Here is an 11,579-nt window from a genome sequence, read left to right on the forward strand (position 1 = left end):
TCTAATTAGTGAACCTGAAATAAGAGTTCCATACCCATTACATATAAAACCATTAGATTTGGAGCATAGGTAATTATATTAAAAATTCTTCTGAGAATCTTGTTTTATTCACAAATGCAAACACCTTGAAACACCTTCAAACTCAACAACAACAACAACAACAAAAAAAAACAATGGGTTATCTCCATTAACCGATCCTTAACTTTAGAAATATTATTTCTTGCACTAGTTGTTTATTCCTTAGGTAGCTATCTTAACCACCAAACTCTGACTTGTCTTAACAAGTGGACATAGTATACCTAACTAGTCATTTAAGTATTTCGTAGTACCTCTAAGTTTCTCTCAAATTTTCCTTCATTGAAATCAAAGAGCCCTTGGCTAAGAAGGAAAAAATGTTGTTTTGTGTTTTAAAGAAAGAAATGTTAAATTCAAGAGTAGCTTACATATTTATTTATGGGTGCTGTCTATTTTTAAACCTGGAGAATTCAACTTTCTTAAACTAGAAAAACCTTATTCTGAAAAGGCAGCAGTAGTAAACTCCTCAGGGTTATTTCCCCTTAGCTTCAATGAGTCAAAAAATCTAAAACAGCTTCTTTTTCTAATTAGCTGATTAAACTATGAGAGTTAGACCAAGATAAATAGCTAAACTAAAACACAATCTGAAAACAGTCTGTTGATCTGTTATCCAGTGTGAGAACTCTGCAACCCACTAGTATTAGATCCAAGTAGAATTCTAGAAAAGACCTGAATCCCTAAACAGAAAAATGTATATGAGTGAGGAACTGAAAAAGATGTCTTAAATACCATTTAACAAAGGCCATCCTCCGGAGTACATTTTAAATCCCCGATAGGCAGCCATCACCAAAAATGTTTTTTCTATAATTCCTAAGCACTGTACTTGCAGCTCATCTCTCCTCTCTCCCTCCTCTTTACCTGTACTCCTCCTTGTTACCCCTCTCCCTGCCCTGGGAAAGGAAGCCAGGGTCCTGTACATGGTATTCGAGGCCTCCACCACCAAGTTATACCCTCAGCCCCTAAGCAATTTCTCTTGAAATCCACTATAAAAATATTTCTAATCAAGATGGAATAAAATACTACTTAGCTGACAACACTGGGTGCAAATGTTCTATCATCTAGATATATTTAATAAAAATAAAGCTTGTTCTGCTGGGTAGTTCCCTGGCCCCCAGGGGTAACTGCATAACACCAGTGAAGGATCACTCCCAGATTCTTCCATTCCTTGTTCTAGTCACTGAATTGCCAGGAAAGGGGGAAGGAGGAAGCTGGACATGGTAGCCCCTAACTATAATTCCAGTATTCAGGAGCCTGAAGTGGGAGAGTTGGGAGTCTGAGGCCAGTCTGGGCTACACAGTGAGTTACAGGCTAGCCAGGGCTACAATGTAAGATTTTGTCTCAACCTTGCCCTTCTGCCTCAAAAAAGAAAAAAGGAAAGAAAATGAAGAATATATGCAGTTCACCCGAACCCCACCTCACCCTCAAAACAGGCAACCTGAGTTCTTGCTCTTTCTACAATAGATACCATTCCAGGGAGCATCCTCTTCCCTTTATGTAAGTCAAGTGCAAGTGGTGGGTGATACTGGATTTTTTTATTATTCTTTCTACCCCCTCCCAATACAACATCTTTAAAAAGTCAGAATTTCTTTATTTCTATTTTGTCTAAGAACGTCAACATTTCTGGACCACATTCTTTGAAGGCTGGGCTTGGACATTCTTCTCTCTTTTCCTGAGAGAGGGCACAACTGTTTTCCCCAGGGAAGACAAGAGTCAAATTTCTTCATTCTTCTACCACCACATAGCATCCTAGTTCAGCAAAGTTTCAGGCCTGCTGGATTCCCCCATAAACCCAGAAAATGTGATTTCCTTTTCCACAGCATCTGTTCTTCTCATTCCTTATAGGGTAATGTTGCATTCTTCCCTAAAATTCCATAAGGTATATTATTCCTTTGTTCATTCTCAGTTACAGCTTTTCCATCCTCCCAAACTCTACCCACTCTTTTCATGGTACCTTTGTACTCAAAGTGGCTGTGCCCACCTGGATCATCTCAATATTTCTTTTCCTAGGACAGAGTGCAGGAATATGAAAGCAAGCTATAAAGTACAAGATTAAGGATCCTAGTCAAAACCAGATGTGGCGACGCACGCCTATAATCGCAGCACTCAGGAGGCAGAGACAGAAGGATGGCTACATGTTTGATGCCAGCCTCATCTACATATCAAGTTGTAGGCCAGCCAGAGCTATATAGAAAGACCTTTTCTCAAGAATACAAATAAGAAATGCAGAGCTGGAGAGATGGCTCAGTGGTTAAGAGCACTGGCTACTCTTGCAGAGGACCTGGGTTCAATTCCCAGCACCCACGTATTGGCTAACAACCTTCCATAACTCCAGTTCGAAGGGAATTCAGCGCTTTCTTCTGATCTCTGAGGGCATTGCATGACACGGGTGCATTTACACACATGCAGGCAATACATTCATACACATAAAACAAATAAATAAAATTAAAAAAGGAATCCAGACCAAATACCAGATTGGTGAATAGCTAAATCTCCAGACCACCTTACACAAGGCTACATAGGTTACATAAGATCTCTCAAATGGATGCTTCTTATTGTTGGGCTATATACATTGGCCAGTTGTATACACAGCAGCCTCTTTCATCTGAAAGTCTTTCCAGGATGAATGGAAATCAAACTCCCCCCACGCCCTGAGCATTTTAAAGACCCTCTCAAATGGTCTGTGTTGCGGGATTTATGTGGATGTTAAAAATTTAAGCAAAAAAAAGAACAAAAAAAAAAAAAACCAAGTTTTTTTGCTTAAAAAAAGGGGGAGGAAGGATATTTTTTTTTTCAATCTTAGAATTGAATCCACAGTATCATTCATGCAAAGCAAATGATTCACCCCTCAGCTACATGCCCAGACGTCTTTTTACTTTTCATTTTGAGACAAGAACTCACTAAGTTATCTAGACTGACCTTAGACTCGCTCTGTAGCCCAGGCAGGCCTAGAACTTGCAGTACTCATGACCTGGCCTCTGAAGTAGCCAGAATTACAGGCCTGTGTTATCAGGCCTAGCATATATGGTCTTTTCTAGGTAAAGATAAGTCATCAAACATAAAAACTTAGATAATATACTCAACCAAAACAGTAGATTCTGAATCTGAATATCTGCAGTAGTCTTTACGGTAGATGATGTCAGCAGCAAATTCCAAACATGAATGTGACGCCTTGCTCATTTGCCCCACTTGTATCTAGGATAACATACCAGGCCACGAAGGATGGCACATGCCTGTAATTCCTGTCCTGAAAAAGCTGACACTGAAGGGTTCCCGTGAGTGCAAGGCTAGCCTGGTCTTTATATATATACCCATTTTTTTAAAGATCCACATCAGAAGACTCTCTCCCAAGATGATTTTAGCCTCATTTGGCCTTTTAGCCACATCTGAAGGGTGACCTTCTTTAAATGACAGGATTCTAGAAAATTCAGACTCAGGATGACAACCACGTGGCTTTCTCCACCTACACTCTCAACTGGACAGTAACACCTGGGCCAGTTGTAAGAAGTTCTCCTCAGGTGGAATTTACTCCCAACCTCCAAGGGCTCCAGGTGGCGGCAATTTTTATATGAGTTATTTGATATATTGATAAGCTTATTTAGCAATAATAATTCACTTCTTCTGTGCTAGCCTCTATTCCAAACCCTGTTTTCATTTAATTCTCACACAGCAACCTTTATTATTATTTTGGTGGTGGTGTTGATAATGACGAAACTTTTTATACTTCTAGGGAGACAAACGCCCAACTTCATACACTAGTAGAACCAGGTCTGCCTAACCTGCAAAGCTATGGTTCTTTTAATGTCTCCTCCTGGTTCTCTAAGGAGGCTCCATCTCTGCTATCTAATTTACTTCCTGTCTGTCTTATAAATCCTAGGCTAGGCTCCCCCAATAATCAACTGGCTTCCCTGTCCAACTCTCAATGAAAATGAGCACAGAGAGGTCATTTAGTGGTTGCCTGAAAAATACTTGCCCTCTTTTTTGGATGATAGGCCAAAAATGTACAAAGGATGGGCATTTTATACAACTTTTTAGATTACATTAGGGGAGTACCTATACTAGCCATTGAGGATGGTGTACAAAGCATAGAACTTATTTGTAAATAACATGCTCACTGAAGGGGGGGGGAAATACAAAGACTGATAGACTAGTAATACATCAAATTAATATATAAAATGATTTTTATAGCTGAAACTCGTATTTATTATGTTGACCCAAAGTCACTTATATAAAAATAGCCTGTCCTTTTCAGAATATTTATTTACTAAACACTTTTTAAAAATAAATGTACTCCCCTTCTGTTTTTCACACAGAATTATTCCCTAGTGGATGTTCAGCCTTCAAGAAAATTACTCCCAATATAGATGAAGAAGGAGCCATGAAAGAAGATGCTGGAATGATGGACGTTCATTACAGTGAAGTAAGATCCCAGGGCCTGTGTTGTCAGTCATATAAATGTCTCATCTTAAAATTTATTTATATTACAGTTGCCAGAGCTGACTTAACTTTTTTTTATGTAGAGCAATAAAAGTTATTTATTAAGTAGCATCATAATAGAATAATTTTTTAAACACAAGAAAAAAAGGGGAAAATTTCAAATTACAATGCTTCTTTCCCCAGAGCAATTTTTAAAAATTTTTTTTACAATTAAAGTTACAGTTTTAACAATATACAAAATGTTACAGTAATTCAGATTTTTTGGCATAATGATTACAGATTTGACAAATACATTTTATATCTCATAATAGAGATGAAGATTATACAAAAGCTATTAAAACCATTATGAGAATAAATTCAATTGTCACTTAAATATCTAAAGCTATTTGAAGGCTGAAACTCTGAAACTCTTAGAAGAAAACTTTGGGAAAAACCTACAAGATATAGGTGTAGGAAAGGACTTTCTAAACCGGACACCATTTGTAAAAAGCAATTTTCTGGTCACAGTCGCCCACCTTCTGAGCTCCTCGGCATCTGAGCATGAATACAAACTCGTCAGATAGACAGCCTTCCTCTCCCACTAGAGGCTCCATACTCTGCCATCCCTGTCACTGTCCACTGTGTTGTCAGCACCCTCATCCATTCCCCCCTGTCTGCCCTTCTGGTAAATCTAGGAGCTGACTTAACTTTGAAAGTAATTAAGGGTTGGTAAGCTTTAAGTAATAAAACAAAGAAGATATTGTTTAGGAGGTAGAATCTTGTCTCTGCAACTGTTTTGTTTTCTTCTTTTAAAATGTAACATCTACCCATCTTCATATCAAGATCTCTGTGGATAGATCACAATCAGCATATGCAAAAACATCTCCACCAAAGTAGAGTTAACATTGTCTTGTACTTCCAATAAGAATAGTGTGTATAATAGTAGTGAAAATGGAATTTTTCTGTTCCACAGTTCAGATGGATAGAAAACAGCTTCAGTGGTCAATCAGCAAAGATTTGTTGAGCACTAACATATGAGCAAACCTATAGACTTGGTGATATAAGTGCTATAAAATGACAAAATATGATTCATTTTTAATCTCCAAGTTCTACTTAGGAAATAATAGAAAGTAGCAAAACAGCGACACTTGATAATACAGAGATGTGACATGCAAAGTCAGAAGTGGAAGGCAAAGAAGATTCATTTGGTAGTGATATGGGAGTTGATTGCAGGCAGCTGGATAGGGGCTAGAGACTGAGTTGAGGGGATGTGGCTGCTCTATTTATCCAGACGTAAGACAATTATGACATAAACCAGAATAGTGAAAGTTCCAGGCTGGGTATATAATTCAGTTGGTAGAGTGTTTGCCTGACATGCATGAAGTCCTTGGTTTAAACTGGATGGTGTAGTGCATACTTAGCATCACAACACTCAGAGACAGGAGGGTCAGAAGTTCAATTTCAAGGTCATCCTTGAAAACATAGAGTATATGATGTCAGTCTGGGCTATGTAAGACCCTGTCTCAAAAAAATAATAAAAGATCTAGGAAATGCCATAAGAAAGGAAAGAAGAAAAAAATGCTACTTGGGGATGGAAAGAGAGGTTTGGAAGTTATGGGAAAATGATAGATATGTTTTGTGGGGGGAAATGATGAAATCTATTTTTGAAGTAAGTTGAACTTGAAGTGGAAGATTATCAAAATGGAAATAATCAAATGCAGAACTGAATGTAAAGAGAGATCAGGGTTAGAAATAAACATCTGGGCCAGGCGTGGTGGCGCACGCCTGTAGTCCCAGCACTCGGGAGGCAGAGGCAGGCGGATCTCTGTGAGTTCAAGGCCAGCCTGGTCTACATAGTGAGTTCCAGGACAGCTGGGGCTACAGGGAGACCCTGCTTCAAAAAGACAAAAAAAAGAGAAATAAACATCTGGAAGAAATATCCTTGTCAGAGCCAAAACAGGGTAAGTATAGTACATAACAGTAAGAGAAGACCAGAGAAACAGACTGAAACATGAAGAAAAGTTCACAATTAAAGGCAAGGGAAAAAACCCATGGAAGCAGAGACTGAAGGGGTGTACAGTCTCAGGCGTGGTGGCACACGCCTTTAATCCCAGCACTTGGGAGGCAGAGGCAGGTGGATTTTTGTGAGTTCAAGGCCAGCCTGGTCTACATAGTAAGTTCAGGTCAGCTGGGACTACAGGGAGACCCTGTCTCAAAAAGACAAAAAAAAAGACATTTTTATGGGCTGGAAAGATGGTACAGCTGTTAAAGACTCAGGCTCACAACTGTTTTAAGTATCTATTGCTCTAGGTTCTGTGGTAAAAGGAGACTAACCTACGTTTAAGAAATTATAAGAATAGGGGGTAGGAATTGGCTAGGCAGTTAGGCTAATAAGACCCCAAAGAAATGTAGCTAGTTTCTTGGCTAAAAGTCAAAATGTCCTTGGGCCTCTTAGCAACATACTCTCTTCCAAAGGCCCAAAATGTCAAAAGTATTTGGGAGCTTGTATCTAATCCTTAAAAGATTTTAGGGTTACCTCTTCAGAGGGGGGAATGTTGGAGGGGAGGGAGTGGGCATGGATTTGATCAAAACACCTTATATGCATGTATGAAATTATCAAAGTTTTTGTAAAAATTAAAAAAAGAAATATTACTGCCAACTAAGTCTGTGATAAAGCATGTCACATACCTTTCAGAGTGACTAAGACTATTACTGTCTTTACTGATACACAGAGAACCCTATATAAAGTTAGTAGCTAAAGATTATAGGCTTAACATTTTAGATAATGAACCAGAGCTAAGATAAGATTTACCTGTATTTTGTTATTATAATATTTTTTAGTTTTTGAAGAATTTAATACATGAGTACTGTATTTACATCATTTCCATCCCTCCCTTTCCCCTCCAGCTCCCACTATTCTTCCCCACTCCCTCTCAAACTCATGACCTCTTCTTTATAAGTATAAACACACACACACACATGCACACACACACATGTATGTGTATATATACACACATATGCACAATATTGTGTGTGTTTGTACTTATAAAGAAGAGGTCTCTGGTCTCTGCATGTACATCCATGTATGAACACATGCACACACACACAATATTGAAATGAAAAACAGTTCTCCACTTAGTACTTATATCTAAGTGCATGCGTTAAACTAGTAATAATGAATCTGATTTTTCTAGATGTCTATCTTGCTTTTTAGAATCTTGAAAAATATTATTAACAATAAATTACATACATGTTAAGTGAATGGTTTGATGAATTTTCACAATTGTATACACCTTTGTAACCCGCCACCAGAAATAAGAAACAGAACACACCATTCCTGCAGAAAAAGTTCTCTTGTGCCCATTTAAATAGTCTCCTGTCATGCAGGATGGCTCACATCTGTAAATCCCAGCTAGCACTTGGGAGGCTGAGTAGGAGGATTGCTATAAGTTTGAGGTCAGCCTGTGCTACAGAGTGAGTTCTAGGCCACCCTGGGGTACAGTATGAGACTAGCTAAAAGAATAGTCTACCTGCTTCTAACATCTGATTTCTATCATAGATTAGTTTTGATGTCATAAAAATTGAATCATGTAATGTGTACTCTTTTATATATGGCTTCTTTCACTTAGCCTAATGTGGGTTTTTTTAGGGGAGAGGGGGTTTTGAGACAGCCTCTCCCTCTGTCCCCAGATGGCCTGTAACAAGCTATGTAGACCAGGTTGGCCTTGATCTCACACAGACCCTCCTGCCTCTGCCTCCCCAATGCTGGGATTAAAGGTGTGCATCACTATGTCTGGCTTAGCCTAATGTTTTTGAGATTCATCTATATTGTTGAATATATTGAAAGTTTGTTCATTTTCATTACTAGGAATATTCCATCATATTGATAATTTTTCACTTCATTTTCCTGTTGATAATTGTTGGATTATTTTCAGTTTGGGGCTGTTATAAGTAAAATTTGCTTAAAAATTATTTTCTGTGACCTATTGTTGACATATTCTAGAAGCAGAATTTCTGAATCATAAGCAAAGTATATATTTAGCTTTATAAGAAATTGTAAATATCTGATGTTTTTAGTCTTTTTATAACCACTCTTTTAGGCATGAATTAGTATGTCATTGTGATTCTTATTTGCATTTCCCTAATGGCTAATGATATTTAACACTTTTTCATTTGCCCCCTGGCCTCTTGTGTATCTTCTCCAGTGAGCTATTTGTCTATTGTCCAATTTTACCAGTTGCATTATTTGCTTTTTATTATTGATTTGTGGGAGTTCTTTGTGTATACTGAATACAGATATCTTTGCAGTATATGTATATGTACATTTACCAGTCTCTAGTTTGACTACTTTTTTTAATTATTGAGAATTTCTAACATGAGTACTATTTATATCATTTCCATCCCTCCCAGTCCCCCTTGAACTCCTCCCAGGTGCCAGCCCACTCCCTCTCAATTTCTTTTCTTCTTCTTTGGTTACTACCATTTATATGTACATACATACATATATGCATACATAAATATACACAAAATATACTGAGTTCATTTAGTTGTGTTCATGTGTACATGTGTCTGGGAATGACCACTTGGGACTGGATAACCTATTAGGAAGCTCATCCCTGGAGAAAATGGATTCTGCCTCGCTCAGCATCTGCTGATTGCCTGTAGCTCTTTGTCTAGAGGTGGGACTATGTGAATAAGTGTAGGTCTCACCACTTGTATTTCATTTTCTTAATTTAATCTTTTTGAACAGGAATTTTTTTTCTTTTTGGAGGCAGAATCTCACTCTAGGATTGCTTGAACTTGTGATCTTCCTGCCTCAGCCTCCCAAGTATTAGCATTGTACATTCATACTACCATGTGTGGTGGGAAAAAGGTTTTGTGAAGTCCACCTTACAGTTTTTAGTAATTTGTTCTTTTTATTTGTAGTCCAAAAAAATCATTGTTTACCTCGAGATTATTATAGTATTATCCTATATTTTCCTCTAGAAACTGTTTGAGTTTTAGTTAGGCCTATAATCTCTCTGAAATACAGTTTTGAGCACAAAATGAGGTAGCCATCAACATTGAGGGTCTCTTTTTTTTCCTTTTTCTTTTTTTTCAGTGCTGGTATCTGAACAGATGGCCTTACTCGTGTTAGAAAGTGTCCTACTCAGGACCAAGGTTCACCATTTTATAGACATATTTTCATATAAAACTTACAATCATGTTTTCTTATAATAACATGTTGGAAATGAGAGTAGGGTCATAATTTTATGAAAGCTCTATGTTCCAGGGCTAGAGAGATGGCTCAGCAGTTAAGAACACTGCCTGCTCTTGTAGAGGACCCAGGTTCAGTTCCTAGCACCCACATGTCTATTAACAACTATCTGTAACTCCAGTTCCAGGGGATTCAGCGCCCGCTTCTGACCTCTGCGGGCATTGCATGCATGTGGTGCACTTACATACATGCAGGCAAAACATTCATAAGCAAAAATAAATAAGTTTTAAAAAATAAAAATTATGTATTACTATATGGATATTGGAGCGAGCTTACAATATCATCTCCCAATCAATAAACATTTAGTTTATCTTTAATTTCTTCCAGCAATATTTTGTAATTTTCAGGGTAAAATTTTGTTGTTAGATGTGTTACTGGATATTTGATGTTTTATGCTGCCATACATACTATTGCTTGCTTTTCTCTTGGTTTTTTTTTTTTTTTTTTGGTGATTTTTTGTTTGATGTGTTTTCGGGATTTTTTTTGTTTTTTGCTCCCATCATTCTTTTTTTTTCTTTTTTCTTGGTTTTTTTTTTTTTTTTTGGTGTGTGTGTGTCAGAGTGTTTGAACCCAGGGCCTTGCAAGTGCTAGGCAAATGCTCTACCACTGAGCTATATCCCCAGTCTTTTATTTTTTGAGATAGGGTCTCACCAAGTTGCCCAGGCTGCTTTTTGAACTTGCCATTGGAGGGTAGGCAGACCTTAAACTTGTTATCCTCCTATCTTATCCTCCTAAGTAGCTGGGATTACAGGCCTTTGCCACTAGGCCTGGATCTTTTATATTTTTCAATATGTTTTGTTGCTTATATATAGAAATCTTACTGTCTTTGTATGTTGACCTTCTATCTTATAACTTGCTAGATCTGCTTATTACTTTCAGTATAATAGTTTGCATGTTCTCCGTGATTTTGGCATATGTAGTCATGCTACCGACACAGAAACACAGTTTTACTTTTATCAGTCTGTATGTTATGTTTTAGTTTTTACAAAATTTTTATTGCCTCAAATATTTCATACAGTGTATTTTGATCACAGTCAGACCCCCTCCTCCCTTCACCTCCACTTAGACTTATGTAGTGATATATTCCTTATAATTACTAAACAACTTTAGATTCCTGAAATAAACCCCACTTGTTTTTAACTGACATTTTTTGTAATTTTGAAACAGGAGCTCACTATGTAGGCCTGGCTGACCTGGATCTTGCTATACAGACCAACTGGCCACCATGCCCAGTTGTCACTGTTTTTTAGTGTGTCCAAAATGTGTGCTTCCCATTGCTGCTGGAATTTTTAATTTAGCCATTGAATGTTAGTACACAGACCCTTCATTTAAATAGTCACATTTATCAAGCACCCGAGGCACAATACCACTATACAAGTTACTGAAGAAACCAGCCTAGATAATATCTTTCCCGCCTTTGAAGAAGCACAGCTCATTTGCAAAGTCAGATATTTAGACAGTGTGCAAATATTATACAAGTCTAAATATTTACTCCAATAATTATTAGGGTGGGAAACAAAGTATCCATTGTCTTGTGTACCTTGTCTGAATCGGGAAAAAGATCTGGAAGGGAAATACCCAATACTTATTTTAAGGAGATTACCAAATGGAGATAATTACCAAATTATCGGAGGGTGCTTCAAGAGAAGTAATAGTAAGTAGTTCACTGTTAATGAAGCATAAAGTGTGAGACTTGGTGTGTTCAATGAAATTATAGAAGCACCAGCCATGCCATTACAAGATTTGTGTGCTTAGAGAAAGAGCTTTTCCTTTGTTCTGTGAATGATGAGATATTTTCAGATTTTAAATGACAAGGTCATAATCCTATGGCATA

At 37.6% G+C, this 11,579-nt stretch overlaps 1 protein-coding gene across 3 annotated transcripts in view; it reads left to right on the forward strand.

Annotated features, from left to right (window-relative positions):
- Positions 1-11,579, forward strand: part of Dock11 (dedicator of cytokinesis 11) — a 221,678-nt gene that overhangs the window by 192,202 nt on the left and 17,897 nt on the right. For all 3 annotated transcript variants that reach the window (XM_029568896.1, XM_029568891.1, XM_017800906.2), the window contains one exon: positions 4,386-4,492. In XM_029568896.1, the coding sequence (XP_029424756.1) occupies positions 4,386-4,492 (107 nt within the window). The remainder of the gene's footprint in view (positions 1-4,385; positions 4,493-11,579) is intronic.

The sequence above is a fragment of the Nannospalax galili genome, unplaced genomic scaffold, assembly GCF_000622305.1.
Source record: "Nannospalax galili isolate Female #2095 unplaced genomic scaffold, S.galili_v1.0 scaffold311, whole genome shotgun sequence".
NCBI lineage: Eukaryota > Metazoa > Chordata > Mammalia > Rodentia > Spalacidae > Nannospalax > Nannospalax galili.